This window comes from Saccoglossus kowalevskii, chromosome 4 (assembly GCF_978046115.1).
Source record: "Saccoglossus kowalevskii chromosome 4, keSacKowa6.1, whole genome shotgun sequence".
In the NCBI taxonomy this organism is placed as follows: Eukaryota; Metazoa; Hemichordata; class Enteropneusta; family Harrimaniidae; genus Saccoglossus; species Saccoglossus kowalevskii.
The window spans coordinates 7947223-7970509 of NC_140644.1; the positions used below are offsets into that span (position 1 = coordinate 7947223).

Sequence of the window (23287 nt, forward strand, 5' to 3'; positions counted from 1 at the left end):
TTTTTCGATTGAATGAAGTATAAATAAATTAATTTAGTAAGTTTTCACGCCTTTCTGTTCATTTTGAAGAAATAATTATTTTTTTCAAGACAGTAAAATTTGTAAAATGAAAATTATTGAAGAACGAGGGAGAATCTAGAGGGCGCGACGCATGCGCTCTTGCAAAACATCCATCTTGAATTTTTCAACCACGCGGTGTAGTGTGGTTGTGAAGTGGAATTTTACTGTTTTCACCAATTTCACGAAGTAATTTTGTGATTTGAATGGTTCACAATGCCGTCATCGCAACCCCTGCCTCCGAAAGAAAACACATTGTTCAAAAGAATACTGGTAAGTAACAAGTAATGTGGGCTTAACTCGGCCGATAGGGGATGACTTGGGTGTAATTTTAGTCATCATATTCGTGCACGCATTTTTAATTTTGAAGTTCAGCTCGTTTGTCTGGTTACATTTTTTTGCCGAATCTGTCCTGTCTCCAATTATAACTAATCTGTTGATATAATGTTTCAATTGTGTAGTATGAAAAGATAACCTCGTCGTATCTATTAGTAAGCGTTTGCAATGTTGCCGGTAACGTGAGGAGCCAACCTTGTTCTGACCCAGCCCAGACATCAACACATTTTGCATTTTACTCACTCACTGACAGATTGATTGTCACTTACATAATTTTAAATGTTTACGAAAAAATAGAAAAAAAATAATGATGTGATGTTGCCATGAAGATTGTGATTTAATGTTTAAAGTTCTTTGACGTGCTGGTAACTTGTTCCATCATGTTGGAACCTGAATTATTTTTAAATTTAAGTCTGAAATCGCAATTGCATTTAAACATTTAAATTTAATGCATATCGTACATTTAGGAAGTCTAGTGTTAACATCTTGCATGTACAACTCTGATTAACTCGGCTGACATTTCTACAAATAGCTAGGGAAACCTTTTAATTTAAAATAAATGTCATGAAATTAACATAATTGAAGGGATTAAATAAAACAGCTATGCATCATGCTTGTATCACATGATTTATTTACAATATGGATACCAGTAGTTTGTTTTTGATGAGTAAGGGCTGCTAATTGAATTAAAATTGTTAGTGATTTTCTATAATGGCAGGTGTAATGAAATTATAAATTTGCAAATGTTGAATTTGATTTTGGAGGGGGTTGATGTACTCTCAGCATAACAAATCTGTTCTTTTCATCATTATATAAATATTTATAAATTTTCAAATTTGGAAAAAGGTCCTTAAACCCTAACTCTCTAGTCCCTCAATATAATTATATATAGCCTCTAGACATCAGACATGTCCAGAAGAGAGGGGCATATGGAATTAAAATGGTGGAAGGAGCTAGAAGGGGGCAGGGTTACCGGTAGTATGAGTAATGGGTGAGGGGGCCCTAAATACCGGTAACTCTAATTGTGTGCTGCAGTCATTGGTTGACTGGTTAGATTCAGTTTCCATTGAAATTTACATTTACATGTACTTAATTAGTAAAACTGATACAAAAGTCAACTTCGTCAAATTTGTAACCATGTCTGTCTTCCTTGTACTGTCATTTGACAGGTGTGATGTGTTTGACAAGCCTCAGTCTGACACGTGCACCAACGCATTTAATTTGGTTTTTAGCTCCGCTGAGCAGAGCTTATCATATGAGTGATTGTTCGTCGTCCGTGTCAATGTTTTACTTTTTCTACTTCTTCTTGAAAAATACAAGCCTGAATGCTTTGATATCGGTACTTGGTGTATATGTACCTTGGGTAGACATCTCTCAGATTTGTTCATTTCATGATCATATCTTCTATTCTCTAATTTTCGTGAATATTTTTGTCATTTTTGGTAAAAAGTGATATTTTCGACTTCTTGTTAAAAACCGCAAGTCCAATTGCTTTGATACTACATATATAGGTACTACATGTGGAGCTCTCTCAGATTTGTTCATTTTGTAATGATATCTTTAATTATCTACAGTAATTTTGTTGAATATTTTTGGTAAAAAGTGATATTATCTTCTTGTTAAAAACCACAATCATTTATGGTGAAAAATGATATTTTTGAATTTTTGTTGAAAACAGCAAGTCCCATTGCATTGATACTATGCATATTGTTCATTTTCTAATGATATCTTCTGTTCTATAATTGAAATGTGCATTGCAAACAGCGGAGCTATTTCAGCCGAGAGGCTGCTTGTTTTTCTTCCACTGTATGTATAATCATTAAATCTAGACCCCAAAACAAATAGCTCAACAAATTGGCTGCTTGTAAAATTTCTGAATGTACTTTTTTGTTTTAAATCAAGAACATTATGTTTAGGTCAGATGTTGGTGGTACTGTTCTGAGTTTGTTGTGTTTGATTGAAATGTGTAGACAACTTTCACTCTATGGTGTCAACAGAGTTTTTATCTTCTTGTGTTAATAATGTTGTTGTTGTTGTTGTTGTTAAAGATGATGTAAAAGAAAAAAAAATGATTTTTGTATTTCTGGAAAAGAATAAAAAAAATAATTGACTGCCCCTTGATTTTCATTTGAAACCCCCACTGAGCAAGTTTATTTATTTGATCTGGCCAAACAGTTTGTAAACAAACCACAGATATTTTTGACAAAGAAAAAAAAAATATATTGCAGTCGGACTTATTTTTTCATCAATGTTAAGGTACCAAAACTAGTGTTTAATGATGGTCACATTATATTCTTAACAATTCGACTACAATTTGAAATAAAAAAAATAATCAAAATCAAATAGTTGCCATAATGGCCATCATCCGTTGTTGATACCTTATGAGCTCAATTGTGTTAAAAGTTTGACTGCAAATTGATACATCTTATAGATTAGCATTAAATTAGACTGCCACACATGAATAATTGACTTCCTGTGTACGAAGCACACAGTGAGAGTTTTTGTCTATCTATTCCACTGATATCTCAAGAACCATATGTTGGTTTTTGATGACACTTAAAGGGGGAACCGATACTATAAATAGGGGCAAGATGGCCACCGCAATTAATATGCTAATCCGAACCAAGCCGCTCACATCGTGGCGGGAGCTCCGAGAAATGTGCCATTTACGATGTTTAAAGATCAAGCTGTGATTCCAAATACATTTCTACGGGGGCATGAATGTGTACGCTAAAGATTACTCATCTGGTTGGGCTTTTAATGTATAAATGTTGTTGTTTTCGGTCGAAACGTGCTGCGACAAGTAACAATCCTGAGTTTAAAATGGCGGCTAATATATGCAAAATGCCTGTCAATCACAGTTTGAGTAAGCGAGCATAATAAGCATTCATTTACTTAGTGGGCAGAGGCACGAGCACGTGGTGCAATCCATGGGATTGAGCGGTTCCCCTTTAATTTATAGATTCTTTGGGCTAATGCACAGATTTGGCCCGAGGCGTATCAAATTTCCTAATTTGCATGATAATTAGCCAAGTTTTGGCTGTTCCATTATTGTTCTACTTGTGTCTAAAGAACCACACATTGGATTTTGATGAAAATTGGTACATGGCTACTCTGGGACAATGTGTAGACATGATTAGTTTTGGGTTAATAATTATGTGCATAATAATTAGCTAATTTGCATAATTAATTTTTTTCGTCTTTTCAAGTTCTAATCATATTTCAATAAAACTTGGTACATACATTGTAGATGGTCTGTGACATTAGTTTTTTCTCTGCATATTAATTAGTCAGTTTTCAGCTTTCCCATTAGTCTCTCGTAAGTACTTATCTTATTTCAATGAATCTTAGTACATGTATACTGTAAGACAATGCAACAATTTAATTAGTTTTTGGATTTATATACATCTATAACGATTACCTAATTTGCATAATAATTTAGTTAAGGGAAGAGTAGGAAATCAAACGGGCGGTGCACCGCGATCATTACCGCGGTGTACCGCAGAACGCCGGGGAGAGCCGCGGACTGCTTATAATTAGGGGCCTCTGCCGCTGTACTGGTCACAACCGCGGTCCTCGGTAATGTGTGAAATACGTACTTAACAGTTTCTTTGTTATTCCACAGTCATTGTTTTAAAATCCGATGCTGTAAATGAATACGATATGTGCGCTTGTTTAGTATTTAGTACATGTATTTAGCGTCAATTTCCAAAGTGATGCGATACAATTTTTCATGGTACATGTAGGTATACCTTTATTACACTGGAATATAGTCTACAATTGAAAAGAGGACGATTTACAAAGTTTCAGCGTATCCAAGCCGTATTCTGGTTCTTGATTGATTTGGCAGTATCATGTTCACCATTTGTGTCACACTCCAGAAAAAATGGCCAGCAAACGAGAAACGGGCGAACTAATCAAAACGGGTCAGGCTGTCTGCATTGCACTGACAATGATATGATTATTTTCTGTTTCGTTTCATAAATCTTGCCTTGCGCATGTATTCTTGGTTGACAGAATCTTCTTTAAACAAAAGACGATATTTTTCTGTTACATGTTCGTGTTCCATGGTACTCGTGAGCGTGTGAACCGCTGAGGTCATTGCCCGTTACTGTGTCAACCGCACGTAGTTCAAAAGCACCTGACGCTGTTGTTTTTTTTCACTCGAAATATAAGCGATCGAATACTTTGCGTTCAAAGTACGCTTAGCTGCCCCAAGTTTGAAATTACAGTAAATTGTAATGCATGGATTTTATTTACATGAAATTTAGTTTATTTCAAAATGATATAGATGTCAAACCATAATTATTATTTGAAATGTTGTTTCTTGACTTGACTTTTCTGGCTTTAATGTTTTGTGTGTGCGTATTTGTTTACAATATCATTATCAACAACAGTTATTCAGTGGCCCCGTCTCTGAGGCAGTAAGTCGCGGTTTCGACTAAGTCGCGTAGTTATAAATTATACAAATTGTACGAAAGCAACGCAATTTCAAGTCGACAATGTTGAAATATTCACAACCCGTACGTAAACAACGGAAAATAAGTTTGCGTAATTATTACAAAGGCAACGCATTAACAAGTCGGCAAAGTTTAAATATTCACAGCCAGTACGTAAACAACGGAAAATAAGTTTGCGTAATTATTGCAAAGGCAACACATTATCAAGTCGGCAAAGTTGAAATATTCACAGCTAGTACGTAAACAACGGAAAATAAGTTTGCGTAATTATTACGAAGGCAACGCATTATCACGTCGGCAATGGTGAAATATTCACAACCAGAACGGTAAAAAAATTTACGTAGGCAACGCAGAGCCAGTAAAAATTTGCGTAATGGATGTGTATAATAACAAGGTCAACGCGTGGAGCGCGAATGGTCACCAAGGTAACAACCCACTTGTTCAGCGCGTGACTCGGGGTTAAGCTTGGGCCAAGGTTTATTAGACTAGTCAGTTTCGCCAAGAAGTGCGCTATTTTTTCGCTGATCACCCAGTTGTTATAGTATATATTGTAGCACCAAGTGTGTGACACTCTCTTCGACTTCAGCTTGCTTTTCCTACTTAGTGCATGGTCTCGAGGTAACGTAAACTGCGGCCTCTCATCGAGTGTTTTACACTTGGAATTTATACTTCGCCCAATTATATTGGTATACGCGAAACATTAATCTTTTAAAATAAATCCTGAGACCATACATGATGTAAATTCAAAATAATGTGATATTATTTTACATTATGTGGGGTCTACATTCTTCTGGGTTGCTTTGCGATGTTATACCAAGACTCGTGAAAATAAAATAGTGTTCTTCTGCGAACTAATAGAGACGATTTTTCCAATCTTCTGGTACCGTTAAAGTCCTAATATAAACCGCATACGCAATAGTAACCGCACCCCCAATTGTAATAAATTTCCTTGTCATTGTCTTCATCCGTTGCAAACTTCAACCTATCTGGCATTTTGAGATAGATGAATTATTTTTAATAATGTGAGTGACTGTATTTTTATAGTTTGCTGGTTAAAAAAAACACCAAAAATAAATTTCAGTAAAATACTTTGCCCTATGCAGGCTCTAAAACCTAGCAAAATGTTTTCAATCTGCCACATAACATGAACAGTTATATTCTTTTTATTGACTTAATAAATCTGTAATTGGGTTCAAGAACAAATTTATTGAATTGTAGAAGTTGAAGCTCAAATTTCATGCGTTTGAGTATGCAAAAGACATACAAGTACAGTATGCAAGTTGGGATATGCAAATTGAAACAAAGATCCCACCAATAGACCAAGCATGGTGCACATGGCTGTCATTATGTTAAATCTACACTGTAAATAATGAGACTGATATCCAGGATTTGGTGTTGATATGAAGCTTGCGTTAAAATTTGCCTGGTTAATTTTATATTTTAAGTTTGTAGGTAACCTGAGACATCATATTTGAAATGCTTATTCTGATGGGACTACAGTATGTGGAGATATTAACTGGATTTATTTGTTTTTTATTTCAGAAATGTTATGAACAAAAGCAATACAAGAATAGTTTAAAATTTGCTAAGGCAATTTTAACTAACCCCAAATACTGTGACCATGGCGGTAAGAGCATTTTATTTCTATTTCAGTGATGGACAACCTTTCTACATCTTCGACATTGTATATGTGATTATGTCAAAGAGACCATATATGTTTACCTCAGGCACTGAAGGTTGTAATGTTCCGCCTGCCTGGTAGGATAATGCTACACAAACAACACTGAGTGCGCGTTCATAAAATAGATAGATAGATAAAATAGATAGATAGCTGATTGGGTGACGCGAATGTCAAACGCCCACTCTATTTATAGCAAATGTCGTAAACAAAATCACCTGACTGGCGCCATTTTCAGTTCTCGATGTAAGTGTGCGTCTCGGTTTAGACTGTTGTGTGTAACTGTTCATAAAATTTGGCCATGATTGCTAAGAAAAAGCTGAAATTAGCCTTTAAGACTATTACAGAAGTTGAAGTGAGTCTCCCTCCGATAGAGGCAAACATGTTTTCACATCATTTTTAGTGCGGATCCCACATGACCCAGTTCTAGATGAACAGTTGGGGTTTTCCTGTATAAGCCATTTTGAATCTGAAAACTGTTACAATCTATTATTAGACTCAACTCAAATAATTCAGGACCACAAGTCTAGTTTGTCTTCAAAGTTGAAAACTGACAATAGTTGAGAGTAATATTAGTTGTACACCAATTACAGAAGATAAATACTCATTCCAGCCAGAGAAACAGTTGCATGTTGACGCTTGAGCTGTTTGTATGTTAAATATTCACTTTTTTTTTTTTACTAATGTTTATTACTTGGATTCACAGAAACTTTGGCTATGAAAGGTTTAACTATGAACTGCATGGGGAGAAAAGAGGAAGCTTATGATTATGTGAGGAGAGGTTTACGTAATGATTTACAAAGCCATGTATGTTGGCATGTGTACGGTTTATTACAACGATCAGATAGAAAATATGATGAAGCGATCAAATGTTACAGAAATGCATTAAAATGGGATAAGGTAATTCATTTTGTTCATGCAGTATTCATATTTACACTCTCCCATCGATCAGACAGATATGACATTGTGTTTGTACTTTATTTTAGCTGATCCAAGGTTGAAATTTATAGGTGATTGCTGAGAAGTCCCCCTCGAATATCTTGATAACCAATTTGAATACTTTCTTCTGCAAAAAAGATTCAATAAAATTCTTCACAATTTCAATTGGTTTGTAGTATTTGACCTTGATATTCAATGCCCTCAGAAATAGTGAATTTGAATCCCTTTTCACCATGATATGCTTTACTGATGTTTGCATTAATGTTTATGGCCATGATCAACAACTTTGTGTTTTTGATTTTCTATCTGTTGCACCTCAACTGGACCAGCCATCAGAAGGAAATACATAGTCTGTTATAAATTTGTAGACTTGACTATTCTATAAATGTACATCATTTGAAATAATTTGTCGCCCCTGTTGTGTTTCAGGACAACATTCAGATTCTAAGAGATTTATCGTTACTGCAAATACAGATGAGGGATTTGGAGGGATACCGGGTAAGTGTTAATTAGACTAAAAAAAGCATTTCAACAGAAGATGTCAAACTAATAGTGGGGAACTCGGACACATCGCAATATAAATATAAATAGATATATTTTAATAAATCTTGTATATTTCTTATATTTGTTATGTATTTACACAGTATGAAATGTCCGGACACAGGTGATAGTGTGTCTGGTGCATGTCATTTTAGTCAAACGGCACACCCTTGTAACTGGTTTGAACTAACAATTTCTAATCACGTATCTATCTTGAGACGCGCATAACAAACCAGTTGGCAACTAAGCTGGCAATGTTGATGTTTTGGTGTTCGTAACATTATGGCGGTGACAGTAACAGTAATCAAACTGGACAGATGTGCATCTAATTCTGAAAGAGTTCATTATGTCATCAGTAGTAGATGGTGGTGGAAGTGTCTCCGTTAGACATTCAGTAATTTAGTATATAATATAGTGAACTTGTTCCATTATGCAAGAAAATGATTTTTGTGAATTTCGCAAGTGTGTGTAAATTACACAAATAAGTGAAGACTTGCACTGGGTTTTGAAAAATGCTCTACACTTACCATGTTTTCCTTTTGTTGTCTGAAACTCTTATTTTAGTTGTATAACTGCAAGTTTCATAACTTAGAGGAAATCCAGGTTTTGATTTATACTAAGTTTTGTTTCAACTATGAATTTTTTGTTTGTACTCAGGAAACACGGTTTCAGTTATTACAGTTAAGACCAGCACAGAGAGTATCCTGGATTGGATATGCTATGTCACATCATCTCAGTAAAGAATATGACATGGCATTGAGGGTGCTGGAAGAATTCAGAAAAACCCAAACTGTGAGTCAACCTTTGTTTTAATGTCAAATGTGTACGAGGTATGTTAACCTCTTTGTCCTATAAATTGTTACCATGTTAAGTTAATCCAAAATGATAGGATTTGGTGTTTGGTATTCACAGGACATCCTAGGTGTTTCAAACCTAAACATTTTTAAAATTATCTTAGACTGGTAGATATTGTGAAAGAAAGGTGTAACTATTTTGAAAGCATCAAAACATTCAGGTGGACATCCAGCTAAATGGTTCTTTGTGACTGTGATGAATTTTGAGCTCTGCAAGTGTGAAAAATGAATCTACAAAATCTAATTACTGGATTGCAGTTTCAATAAGAAGTGTTTTGAGATTAGTCTCAGTTTTCTCACAGATTGAAGTAATCTCCTAATAGTGTATTTCAGTAAAGTTGATACAAGATTAAATGAAGAATTGAGGAAAGCTTTAATATTGTCAATGAACCTTAATGCAAGTCATTTTTTTTCCAGATCAGATTCAAAATAGCAGACTGGTGGCAGTTTTGTTTTAATGAATGCTTTCCTATAGCCATATTTCTGACAGCCCTGAGTGTTCATGTTTTATTTTATATGTACATAAATTCTTCATGTCCCCCCCATATTTACATGTTTTGTTTGATGATTCTATCTAAGTTGGCCGAATGACGGCCATTTTAATGTTTCATCAAAATAAAACATTTCTGCCATTTTGGATCATTGTTGTATATACATATATATATATATTTATGGATTTCATTCAAACTTGGTAGTTTGATTTTTATAGGACCTTGATGCACATTATTTTGTTTCTCAGATCATATTCAAATTGGCTGACTGGTGGCTATTTTGTTTTATTAATGCCTTCAGAGTCCTCATGTTCAAGCTTTATTTCCTAAACTTGATAACTCTCTGAACTTTGTAATGTAGTTACTTGTTATACAATACGTGTTATTGTTGACTTAGAATATTCACTTGGTTTTAATTTAATGCATTTTTAGATATCAACATAATAATCAAAAATTAAACTAATAATTAAGCATTATATAGTTATTGGAATTTGGATTTTGTTTTTTTTTTCAGCCAAAGCCGTACGATTATGAACATAGTGAATTGCTGCTTTATCAAAATGAAGTTATGAGAGAATCTGGAATGTTCAATGAAGCTTTGAACCATCTAGAAACGTATGAAAGACAAATTTGTGACAAACTAGCTGCCAATGAAATAAAAGGTAACTGTTCTGTATAATTTGTTTCATGATCTATTTTTGCTTTGGTTTTTATCATATCTAGAAAGGAACAGGGAGTTTTGGAATTGGGTAAATATCATATGTATGATGGGATGACCTCTACCCAAATTAATGGCTGAACCTGTTAATTACAGTGGGTGTCCTGAACTGCTAGCTTTTACTTGAATTTTCTTTACAACATTGCAATTTATTTGTAAGTGGTGTCACTTTGCCCTAAAATGCTGGAAAGTAAAAACAATGTTTGACGGGGTATATGTATTTATCCACAACATGGTACAATGTATATCATGAAATATCTGTGAAAAGAGATTGTACACAGTTGTAATTTGAATATCAATGAAACAATGTCTACTGATGTTCAGTCATATCTACAGCTCAATTTAAATTGTTGGTTATGTTAATTATGTTAAATTATTAAGTCATTTTGTTGGGATTAAAACATCGCTAAGAATGTTCCAAGGCAGATAGCAATTTTCATGATCAGTTTATTTTAGCACCCACTGTAATTATTTCATCAAAGTTCTCTATTAATGTTCTAGACAGAACACTTTTGCAAATGGTACTCTCATGCAGACAAAATATTTATACCTGTATTGTGGTATTCCATGTAATCAGGAGTTGGCATGTAAGGTAGTGGTATAAAATACTGATGAAAACACCAATATGTATACATGTGTCATATTGTCACATGGAACCCATATAGAACACTATTCAAGGTGTTGCTTTATAATAGGCATAGATAGTGTATTTTAATGATCAAAAATAAAAGATGTTTTGTATCAACTCATTTTGCTTGTTTCAGGTGCGCTATGTTTACGGCTTGGCAAGATGAAAGAAGCTGAATTAATTTATCGTGATTTAATTGCAAGAAATCCTGAAAACCATGAAAACTATCGTCGGTTAGAAGAGGCGCTAGGTTTAAGTAACGACGATGCACGGTACAATATGTACAAACAGTTTAGAAGTATATATCCACGTGCTGAAGCACCGCGAAGACTTCCACTAAATTTTACTTTTGGTATGTATTCAGCATTGAACCTTCCTTCTGAGAAGGATATCCTTAGAATGTAACCCAAGAATTTCTGTGTATAAAGACGTTAATTTATTTCTCTGCAGTTTTATCATCAATAGACCATTTTCCGTTCACTGCGAGAATCACGCATTATGCGTGAAATCGAATGTAAAAACAGGACAAACAAAGGTCATAGTGTCATAGTGGCGTCAAACATCGCGTGGGATTCGACAAACGCGAAAATATTTTGGTGGCATTTCCATGCTTAATAATGTGCTGTACACATTTGATGATAGAAAATTTTGATTAAGTGAGGGTATTCGAAAGCAATATTCCTCTGTCGAAGATTGGCTGGTCGATGTGAGCTACGAAATAAAGATCGTTCAAATTTTTGCAGCAGACGTTCGATGCGCGTCTTTCATGCATCTCGCGAGATCTCGCAGTTGAACGGAAAATCATCAATTAACCCGTTAAATGACAGATATTTCTCCCACCAAAATTTCAGTTCAAATATTTTCACTTTTTGTTAAATTTTCACGAAATTTCATCATCATGTTGGACCATATGATTACTTTTAATTTTTGATCAAAAGGGTTGTCAATTTATATAAACATTTCATGTGGGAAGGAGCAGACTACGAAATCATTTTGTAGATGGTGCTAAAAGTTGGCAAAGGCATTCAAAAGTTTAATATACTTTTTGTTGTATGTTCTCCAATTATGTCAGTAACTTGTAGCGTGTTAAGTAGGTTTCTGATTTGTATAGTCAGCCTAATAAATGTGACATTTTCATGATTCCAGGGAGTTTCAAACATTTATATTAATGTGGGTATATTTGAATGAAGCATTTTGTGATTATTGATTAACTGGCTACAAACCAGATAAAAGTTGCATGTATTACTGATGCCCGTAATTCATCTAAGGGAACTGATCATTACCACCAAGCCGGTTTCCTGTGAGTCTCCCGCGGCGTGCGTTTCTTTACCGTACCAAAGCTTCACCAAGGCGTTTTTTCACTTCATCTGGCGCCAGTGCATGTGTGCTTGGATGTTTTTTTTATTCAGTGATTGGGCTAAATATTTGACGATATCCAATTTGATACAAAGTAGTAAATGCGTGTTTTGCATATAGTACATGTATTTATTTTTTTATAAACACGCAAACCCTTTGTTTTCGATTTTACACCCGAGACTTGAATATCAGCTTACAATGGATCAGACGAAATTTGGCAAATGTTTTGATGGTCACCATGGCAACACACGGCAACTTATTATAAAGGCAGGGGGCAATGTTGAATAATTTAGTTGACCGGTTCAATTTGACACTGTGTTGTAATTCGTTCTCCACAAATTTCCAGTGATTTATTTTCGGCAATTATTATTATGTATTCAAATGATTTGATACACCAACCTTGCTCGGAAAGTGTTGCATTAAATGCAATCGGCCCTTTTCAGGGCCCCGAGTACAGCCAGTTCAATGGACACAGTCTAGAATTAGACTGGGTATTTTGTACAGACCTAACACTACAGAGGCCAGAGACACTTTTAAGTCGTTCACAAGAAAACAATACGTGTGAAACTGAGGATTCATTCGGAAAAACACAGGTCTGTTTTTCGTCTCGAAACGCATTTTTCAATGATACAGTCACTCTGACACAAAGTCATCGATAATACTTGTAGAATAAATATACCCACAACAAACTATGTTCAAATACATCGCTCGCACTGAGTGTGAGAGCAAGGTCAAATTCCGTTTTACGCACTTGAATTTTATCTGGACTACGTGCATGCGTTGCGCATGTTATTGTCAACAAAGTATCAAAGCAGATTTTCGAACGCCCAAGCCCGAATTTAAATACATGTAAGCTCTTTTTTTAGCTCCATGGGCCAAGCGAGTTATGCTGGCACATTATGCAAGTATCATCGAATCCATGCGACAGGTTGGGACGTTATATTCAACGTCGTGGTTAAGCTACGATGTAGGACTGTCGTTGTATAGTGTACAGGCGATCATGAATATGTGAATAACACATGTATATTGAAAGAAACACATGCGAAGAATTTCAGAAAGACTTTTTTATTTAATATATTTATTTATATTTCGTCGGTTGTCCGACTTTCTTTCCACTGTGTGAGCTACTGACAAATATAAACAAATCATTAAACCATCGAGTCCTCTAGTCGACTGGGACGTAACACTCTGTTGTACAAGTCATGTCCTTTTCAAATTATTCACTTTCAATGGGTAAAAAAAAATTCATTGTTTGCAAAATGCCCAATTAATTTATGCATGACTCACGGTTACCGGCAGGGCGCCGATCAGTTACCGGGGCTTTGTTTACCATGCATTCATTAATCGAAGGTGATAAATAGTCGGTATTGGTCATATCAGTACGGTAATTGTCCAGCCGGTACGGTAAAGCAACGGTCGGTACAGTAAAGCAACGACCGGTACGGTAAACAGAGTCAAACTCACAGGAAACCGGCTGGGTGGTAATGATCAGTTCCCTAATCTAATCTTTAGTTTCTGTGAAAAGAATAACAATATATCTTTCCCTTAAAATTCCATACTCAGTTCTCTGAAGACGTGCATACAATTCATTTACATGATGGCTAACAGTTTTATTGTTTTCTCCACTCAGGTGATACTTTTTGTCAGTTAATTGACGAATACCTTAGAAGGGCTCTACATAAAGGAGTACCTCCACTGTTTGTAAATATCAAGTCAATTTATAAAGACAAAGAAAAGATACCTGCAATAGAGAAGATTGTTCTGTCTTATTTAGAGTCGTTAGAAAAATATTGTACATTTAGTCCAGCTGGTGAGTAACTCGTATACAGCGTGGTTAAATCCATATATCATGAATTATTTCGCTTGTTTACTCGTACATTTGCCTAATGACCTAGTTTAAGATAGTGAACTGGTTGTAAATTTTGTGCTAAAAATATTATTAATATCAGAAAATGGATTTCTGCTGTACATGAATCGATGTCATTCAAAGTTGAACATCATGGGACCTTGATGGACATGTTTATTTGTTGTATTCAACCGATCGCATTGCCAACTGGCTACTATTGGGTTTTAAAGGTTATGAGGACAGGGCTCAAAATTACCAATTCTATTTAAAAAATGCAAAAAAAATATGCACCAAGCTGGATGGTTCATGGATAAGCTTTTATTCAAATCTGACATTTAGAGTGGTCGCTTTCACCTCATGAAAATAAACTTACATATGTTGACTGTTTGTATTAATTCTCTAATTAAGATCACAACATGCAGGATTTATTAAAATCAGTTGTAGATTACAAACTTGTTTGTTTTCATTTCTTGTACAGATGCTGAAAAACCAGATTATGACAAGGAACCGCCAACAGCCTATTTATGGACGTTGTTTTACTTAGCTCAGCATTATGATTATCTAAGAGAGACGACAAAGGCACTCAAGTATATTAACATTGCATTGGATCATACCCCAACTCTTATAGAATTGTTCGTGGCAAAGGGAAGAATCTATAAGGTTTGTCAATTAGTGTCATAATCAAAATCCTCTCTTCATGATCACTCTGAAAATTGGTTGACATGCAAAATATGCGTAATTTCTTTAATGTTGACGGTATATGAATGTTTATACAATGTCGTTGATTTTCCCCTCAGAAAAGCTCATAGTTTAATTTTGTTGCAGCATGCCGGTGATATCAAAGAATCAGTGGCCTGTTTGGATGAAGCTCAGTCTCAGGACACTGCGGATAGATACATCAATTCAAAATGTGCAAAATATATGCTACGTGCTAATCTGGTGAAAGAAGCAGAAGAGATGTGTGCTAAATTCACTCGGGTAAGTGAACATGTGTGTTTTCAATTATGACTGTTAAATCAGTTTGAAGCCCCACGGTAATCATGCAATGCGATTTACACATGTCACATGGGACCCACTTGGAGTAAATAGAAGGAAGTCACTTTTGTATATTCAGGTATATTCGTCTGCATCAATATTCATATTTTATCCTTACTGACATTCCAAGAGATGTCAGATTCTGTACCGAGATACAATTCAATGCATTTATTATTTTTTTTGTCCGTTGACAGGAGGGTGTGTCTTCCATGGATAACTTGAATGAAATGCAATGTATGTGGTTCCAAATAGAATGTGCTAAATCATATCAGCGAATGCACAACTACGGTGAAGCTTTGAAGAAATGTCATGAAATTGACAGAGTAAGTATGAATTCTCTCACTCAAAAACTGCCTTTAAACCTTTCCCCTCTTCCTTCAGTGGTACATTATGTCACACTAAGGCAGATCCCTAATGCTTACAATTTTACAGAAGGGCTGACAATGACAATGGCTGACAGCTAAAACTGTTCAATTTTTCGCAATTTTCTTTATTAATTTTCTACATATTACCTCAGTGTGCATCTTCCCATTTTTTTTTTGTGTTCATACATTTTTTTGGGTGTCCAACAACATTCAAGCCAGGCCAACAACTTTTCAACTTGTAGGCCCTGTATTCTATCAACTTTTTGACATTAGGGGAAAATACTGGATACACATATACTATGCTATGAGGTTATTACGAGTGCTTACTTTGAGGTATTCTTGTAATAACCTTAATGCATCTTTTCTTTTCAAGGATACGTCATGGGAATGCCGAAATCCAAAATGTTTAGAACAGAATCAGCAAACTTTTTTGTGTGGAGCCTGATCAAACCCTAGTGGCAGCCATGTTTGTTTTTATTATTAGAGGATGGTTACACACGTAATCATTCCATATTTGGAATTCTCATTTCCTAATATGGTAGGATGAAAATCCCTTGTAAAATAACGTAAAATTACGGCACTCTGTAACTTATGGTGACAGATGTATAATAATATACTATATTTGTTCCATGAGAGGCACATGTCAGCCAAAACATTCGTTTGAATGGTATTTTAAGTACATCAACTTGAGTGATCCATTTACATTAATATTTTAACATGAAATTTATATTCGTAAGCATATATACTTTTTGTTATTTGCCAACATTTGGTAATTCAGGGAACATTGGCTGTTGTTTTTCTGCTACTATGTTCTACCGTCCGTCCGTCCGTCGGTTAATTATGGTTCTATATCTTTTTTTTCCAGCATTTTTCTGAAATTATTGAAGATCAGTTTGATTTTCATACATACTGTATGCGTAAGATGACATTACGTGCATATGTTGGGTTACTGAGACTAGAAGATGTTATTCGCTATCACCCTTACTACTTCAAAGCAGCTAAGATAGCAATTGAGGTAGGTGTACACCTGGTGTACCTAGTGTCATTGGCCAATCAGTGACAGTTTGGTACATCCTGATCACTTGAAGTTTACATGCAATGTAGTGGATTATTACAATTATTGAAAGTTGATGTTTAAAATTCAACCAATTCTGCTACTAAAGATATTTCAAACCAAGCATTGGTTTGATTACAATGATAATCACGTTTCCTGCTATTGTGCTGAAGACGAAAATCAGCTTCTGGTAAAAATGAACAATTATCAAAATATCAATCTAAAATTATATCAGGAACTCAAAGCAAATTGTGTTATTTTGAGTGAAGTAAAATGTGAAAAAATTCCTGATGTTAAAAAACAACGCATTAACAGATCTGACATTGGAAAAGTTAATTGCAAATAAAAAGGTCATGTTATTACTCGTCTTCCTTTTGGTAAATTATAAAGACATGGCATTGTCACTGATTTTGTTTTGTATTATCTCACAGGTCTACATTGATATTCATGATCATCCACCGACGGACTCTGATAAAACTGAAGAAATTGACACTGAAAACCTAACTCCTAAAGAATTGAAGAAGTTGCGAAGTAAACAGAGGCGAGCAGCGAGGAAGGCTGAAGAGAAAAAGAAAGAAGAAGAAAAGGCTGAAAGTAGACACCAAAATAAAAACAAACATGATACTGAGATGGATGGGCCTAAAGAGGAAGAATTGGTGCCTGAAAAACTGGCAAAGGTCAGCTAATGTTATCATTCCTAATTCAAGAAAACCCTTGATATTGTACATATTCTGTGTCACATAAAGTGTTCTTAACTTGGTCCTAAATCAGTTACCCTATTTGCTGTATTATATTTGTATGCACTTCATATAAATGGCTTGTTAAAGTCCTGCAGAGACCAAATCTGTGATACTTCATGTGGTTGCATCTCTGAACTCTGATCTTGTAGCAAACCGTGGTCAGTGACAATCCAAATGAATTTTTCTTTCTCTTTACAGGTTGATAAACCATTAGAACAAGCAATTTATTTTCTAAAGCCACTTCAAGAATTTACATCTCATTTAGTTGATACTCATTTATTAGCATTTGATATCTACTACCGTAAAGGTATGTGTTTTTTTAAATTGCCATGCGACTTAATCTGAGCATGACTTAATGACTAGCAGGTCCTAATGAAATTATGGATATGAACCATGTGTTTGTCCACTAACTAGGTGGAACAAAAGAGCATTCAGTGCATGGGAAGGAATTCTGTTTCATTGTTGTAAAATTAGTGGAACTTTCTCTCATGAATGACTTGTTAACTTTTGGCTTAATAGGCCTACTGCACATGAAATGGCTTGAATTCTTGGATACTACAAGTCACCTTGATGTCCTTCAAAGTAAATATTTACTTTGCAATTTCAATTCATTTCTAGTTATTGGTCATAGAAGGCCCGCTGAAAGTTACAATGTATTCTGTGATTTGGAATATGTATTAACTACATACTTATCTGGTTGACATTGTTTGGTTATACTTCATGATTTTAAACATTGTACTGGTCATGAATATTTAGAACATGGCCTGGGCTTCCATCCCTCAATATTAATATTCTATGTTTTTCTTTCCAGATAAATTACTATTAATGTTACAGTCAATAAAAAGGATTTGGAATATTGATTCTAACAATAGCAGACTGCATTTCTGTGTTTGTAGATTTGTTAAAGCAGGTATGTGTTGCACGTGTTAATCATGTTGCTCTGTTGTTGAATTGCGGTGATCGTCGCACAATGCGTGTTTCAGTTTCATGTAAATAATGTATTTTACACATTCCAGTGTTCTCCACGAGGGGTTTTAGCAGGGCGCAGCGCCCTGTATAGGAAGTCGTGCGCCCTGCATAGGTACTCGTGCGCCCTGCATCGGTCAACAAGCGCCCTGCATTCACATTTCCCGCTCCGATCAAATACATTGTATTGTTAGTTGAGTATTCAGTGTTCTCCACGAGGGGTTTAAGAGGGACGAAGCGCCTCTCTTTAATTTATTTTGGCCCCCCTCCAATTTGTAGCACCCATCTATTTATCTTCAGCACCCTCCTTTGTTTTCGGTGACAGGCTGTTTCACAGTCCCGGAAGATGTCCCGACGACGTTATTGAGAGACCTCTTAAACTGACAGGCAGTAAAACAAAGAACTAAGAGATAGATAGTGGCATAGGTGACAACTAGGACAATGGATTTGATGTCTGGGGAAACACTGGCTGAATAAACAAAAAACAATGAATGCATGCGTGAAGTGATTGTCACCAGCATTGCGTTAATCACACAATGGGATAGTCAAAACAAGTTTTCTCATCATTCCTGAATTAGCTGAGATTCTTAAGAACAAGAGAACCAGCAACAATTTATTGGTTCAATTGCTTGTTGTTTGCCTTTTATTGGCGAAAAGTAAAAAGAATCATTAAATAAATCACCAAAACAAAATGTACGGTAAACACTGAAACAACATGGATGTCACAGTATCTGATTTAACCTTTGTCCTCAGTACCCACAATGCAATCAACATAATGATTAATTTATTTACAGTCATCGGATTTGATTTTTTCTTTTTCTTTTAATCTTATGTGAAAATATTTTTCTTATTACTTGGGGTTTTCAACTATTACAATATCTCAGTGCATTTATAAAACCTATGGAAATATTTGGAAGAAATTTAAAAGAAATAAATGAAAGGCTAGAATTTCACAACTTGTTCCATTACACTTTTACAAAGAATAAAATTGATATTCTTCATTTGTCAAGGTTTATATTTTTTTTACACATCAAGTGGTTTAACTTATTCATCAAAATAATTCAAGAACATTAATTACACAGTATTTAATTGATGTACCGTAAATATAATAAAAGTGCTAAGAATTTCCTTTGAAATGTTTGATTAGTATGCTAATTATATGCAAATTAAATATGCTAATTATATGCAAATTAGCGCCCCTCTTTAAATTTTATTTGCGAAGAACACTGCATTCTGTGTATGTCATTAGAAATTTCCATATCTGATCACAAATTCACAAAATAGTCTCGTTGACAGTCTGCGCTTTCCGTCAGAACATTGGGACAAAAATTGAGTAAAAACTAAAAATTGACTCAAATTTTGCCTGTTTGCTCCAAAATTTGTGTTCATTTCCAGAAATATTGAAAATATAAGAAAAAAATGCAGAAAAATTTGGGTGAGAAAGTCGGGTGGTGAAAAGGTTAATGTGCAAATTACCTTCTTTGTTGTAAACGTTTTATAAATGTAACTTTTTATAAAGCAAAATGACTGGTAGAATACAAAATCCAAAAACAATATGGCAACATCATTGAAAGTTAAGATAAATAATAGGTTAACTCAACAGAGCTGTTTATATAGGTGCTTGTCAGTCATTGTTCGTCAACCAACTTTTCCATCTTCATCACCAGCTCAATTGCTTTGATACTTGGTATGCGTGGGCCTCTATCAGATTTATTCATTTTGTGACGATATCTTCAGTTCTCTATTTTTGGCATTTTTGTAATTTGTTATCAAAAATATTATTGTTGACTTGATATTGATACTTGATGTAGATACTTGATATACGTGTATTTTGGATGGACCTCTACTGGATTAGTTCATTCAAGGCTCTGCTGAAACAGTGGAGCTATTTTGACAGGTCACTTGTTGCCTTTTACTATACTGTGAAGGTATACTTGACATTAATTTAATTTAGTCTTTATTTACTTTATTTCAGTGGAAGACAAAAAGGATATTGCTGATGCTGTATCTAGTGTAATCAAACAAGAACTCAAGAAACTGATTGGGGACCAAGATATGAAGACATTTAATGAGGAATTTATAGCCAGGAATCCAAATTCTTTAGAACATATTATAGCAGGTAAAGCTCTTTATTGAATATCCCTAAAATTACAACTGGCTGTGAAGATAACTCCTGTAAACTTTATTAAAGTCAAAGCAAAGTTTAGATAATTCCATTTATATACTAGATGAAGCTAAAGCTAAGTTTACTAAAAGATGTATGTTCATTAAAATGCACAAACGGCTTACTGTAGAACAGGAAATTATTTGCGCAGTTAATTAATTTTGATGCACATCTTTTTCTTTTCAGATCAAATTCAAAATGGCCAACTGTCAGCCATTTTGTTTTAATGAATGCAGTTCTAGTGCCATATCTCTGATATGCTTTGACTGCTTGTGTTCAGTTTATTACAGAGTATTGCATACTAACCCCTTTGGTTAATGAAATTTTAATTTCATAAACAAATGGGATAATTGCCAATTATCATATAATACTGGTTAAATAAAATCGAAATAACAGTGGATAGCTCCCGTAGGGGGCGTCCTTCCCCTGTCATCTGATTTGCATACTTCCATTTTTAACCACGAGATTGATTCACGGTTGAAATTTGGGCTTGCCAAAATATCATTGTTTTTGCGGTGGAAATACATTGTTACCACCCATCAACACAGCCACCGAACTATTAGTGTGTCAGGAAGCTCTTGTGGACATCAAGAACTTCGTACTTAGTCACCTTGAGTAAAAAATTGTAGTTTTAGTAACAAAACTCAAAAGCCCGCCTTCAGTTTCAAGATGGCGGAAAATATGGATACCGGAGAGTTGAACACCGTTCATCCCAGCACTTCGGATTCAAACACTTTCGGACGAAAGTGTGAAGAGTGCCATATATCGATGCTCACTTACGATGATCACCGTATTTGCATTCCATGTGGCAGAAAATGTAATGGGCACATCAACTGCGGTGTTTGCTTCGCCTGGCAGATAGAAACTTGGAACTGGGATTCCCGCCTACGCAAGTCAACGGGAAAATCAGTAAAGAAGAAATCCAAAAAACGTCATTTGGAGGAGTCTTCGGTTTCATCGGTACCTACCAACGCTGAGGACGAACTATTGGCAGACGAACCCAACCAAAAACGTCCAAAGGAGATTGACAATGAGCAAAGTGTTATAGCTCATTTACAGAACAAGGTGGATCTACTGACCAGAAAAATTAAAGTTTTGGAAAACCCAGTAGACGAAGAGGTACCACCAAAAGTATGGAGTGTCAGCGCTCTCCAGGCGGAAAAGAAAAAATCCTACACAACAGTGGTGCGAGAAAATGTTGAAGACGCACTGGCTGAGGCAGGCGTGATTTTTTCTACTGAAGATGCTACAAGCAACGCGGGGGAGGCCGGCTCGTCGAAAACCACAACAGCGAGTGGTACAGACAAGGAGGACCCCGAATTCAAAATCCGCTCCGATGCTATCACAAAAGGTGCGGTTATGGTCAAGAAAATCTTACCTCTACCGATTCCACCGATGGCGGACGCCCCACGTTTCTCGATCGGTTTGTCTACACTGCCGAAAAAGGACACTTTTGCGACTTCAGCAATGCTACCATGGTCTCCCCGACTGACACAGGGCGCTGCTATAACACAACGCGTGATCGGAGGAGGCAAATGGGATCGTGACGTTACCGAGAAAACCGCTACAGCCACCAAGGACGACTTCTTGGGGACTAACCGGGACGATTGGAGCAGACGTTACCAAAAAGTTATACCGCCCGCTGATGAGTGGAAAACACCGGTCGGTACCGACGCCAGCCTGCACGAACGACCTCTCGGCGTACAACCACCAGAACTGGAGCCATGCGTCCGGGAAATGGTCGCCGAAGGAAGTATAACGAAACATCCACTCGGCAAACCACAAGTTTACATCCCGTATTGCCTGTCCCAGTCAACGCTATGTAGATTGGAAAACAACGTTTGGGACACTTCTCTTGCATTAAGCCATAGAGAATTTTTCACTACTACTACACAAATTCAGTTAGCGAAATTCAAAACAGGCAACATCACCAAGGATGAACTGTTTAGCACATTAGAGCCGCTGTTGGTCGCGACTAACATCGTCGACGCTGACATAATACAGAGTCATCTCCAGTTACGAGCGACTATTCAACACTCTCGCCGTGCAGCAGTTTGGTCCGCTATGCTAAAGACAGCCGCCAACGCTGAAATCAAGAACGAATTGGCGACGATCGATTTCAGAGGGACCAAATTATTCGACGGAAAACTCAGCGCTGTGAATTCTAAGTTGAATGAGAAAGCAGCGGCAAAAGTTAACCGTGTGATGATCGAAGGCGCCTTTAAAGCCAAGCAAGCCGCTAATAACAAGCAGAGCATCGCGACCAAGGCGAAGCCAGTTAACCAAGCTACTACGGGTCAGCCCAAGGGAAACGCAAAGGCAAACCCGAATCAGGCAAAAGGAAAAAGTGGAAACCAGCAGCGACAGAATAAACAATTCTCGAAACAGACTGGTAACACTAAAAAGTCTTCCTGACTATACGTCAGCAAATATGGTAATGTATCAAAACAAGGTGCGATTAAACGTGCCAAATATGACTCAAGTCTCCAAGTATTTTTGTCAAACAAATCAAACCACAGATCCCCTTACACATATACCACTTGCATTAAACGATTCGGTTCAGTGCCCAGGTCGGCGGGAACCAAGTCGTGCAAAACATCGTGCATTAAGCGATTTTGTTCAGTGCCCAGGAAGGCGGGAACTCAATCGTGCACAACAAAAACACGGTCGGCCGCACCTCAGGTCGGTGGGCGATCGTATAAACAAACAACCGGCCGAATGCGTGGACCTAGGGAGAATGACGCATCGACCGGTGAAAAAACAGAAACCCGTAAGGCAGAGTCCCTACTCCCCTCCAGGTTGGAAAAAAAGGGGGGGAAGGACGTTAAACGGGGATATAACGCCGCATTCACTCCAGGGGGAAATGGAGAAATCGGCGATGTCAATGTATACCGCCACAAGCGACCGAGGGTTGGTGAGTCCCTCGACGCCGGTGGCACTGCGTCTGCAGAAATGTATTCCCCGGTGGAAAGAAACGATAAACGATCCGTATGTGATATCGATAATAACACACGGGTATCGAATACCGTTGATAAAAGAACCGAAATGCAAAAAAAGAAC

The 23287-nt window shown here is 36.2% G+C and overlaps 1 protein-coding gene across 1 annotated transcript in view; it reads left to right on the forward strand.

Moving 5' to 3' along the window:
* The first annotated feature begins 145 nt into the window (after nucleotides 1-145).
* The window catches only part of LOC100367598 (N-alpha-acetyltransferase 15, NatA auxiliary subunit), a 32690-nt gene continuing 9548 nt past the window's right edge, over nucleotides 146-23287 (forward strand). Inside the window, exons 1-16 of the mRNA XM_002740705.4 lie at nucleotides 146-330; nucleotides 6396-6480; nucleotides 7238-7431; nucleotides 7900-7968; nucleotides 8668-8802; nucleotides 9870-10017; nucleotides 10838-11053; nucleotides 13688-13867; nucleotides 14382-14563; nucleotides 14729-14881; nucleotides 15133-15261; nucleotides 16169-16318; nucleotides 16789-17034; nucleotides 17296-17404; nucleotides 17909-18007; nucleotides 20039-20182. Coding sequence (XP_002740751.1) covers nucleotides 274-330; nucleotides 6396-6480; nucleotides 7238-7431; nucleotides 7900-7968; nucleotides 8668-8802; nucleotides 9870-10017; nucleotides 10838-11053; nucleotides 13688-13867; nucleotides 14382-14563; nucleotides 14729-14881; nucleotides 15133-15261; nucleotides 16169-16318; nucleotides 16789-17034; nucleotides 17296-17404; nucleotides 17909-18007; nucleotides 20039-20182 — 2296 coding nt within the window. The 5' untranslated portion in view covers nucleotides 146-273. The remainder of the gene's footprint in view (nucleotides 331-6395; nucleotides 6481-7237; nucleotides 7432-7899; nucleotides 7969-8667; nucleotides 8803-9869; nucleotides 10018-10837; nucleotides 11054-13687; nucleotides 13868-14381; nucleotides 14564-14728; nucleotides 14882-15132; nucleotides 15262-16168; nucleotides 16319-16788; nucleotides 17035-17295; nucleotides 17405-17908; nucleotides 18008-20038; nucleotides 20183-23287) is intronic.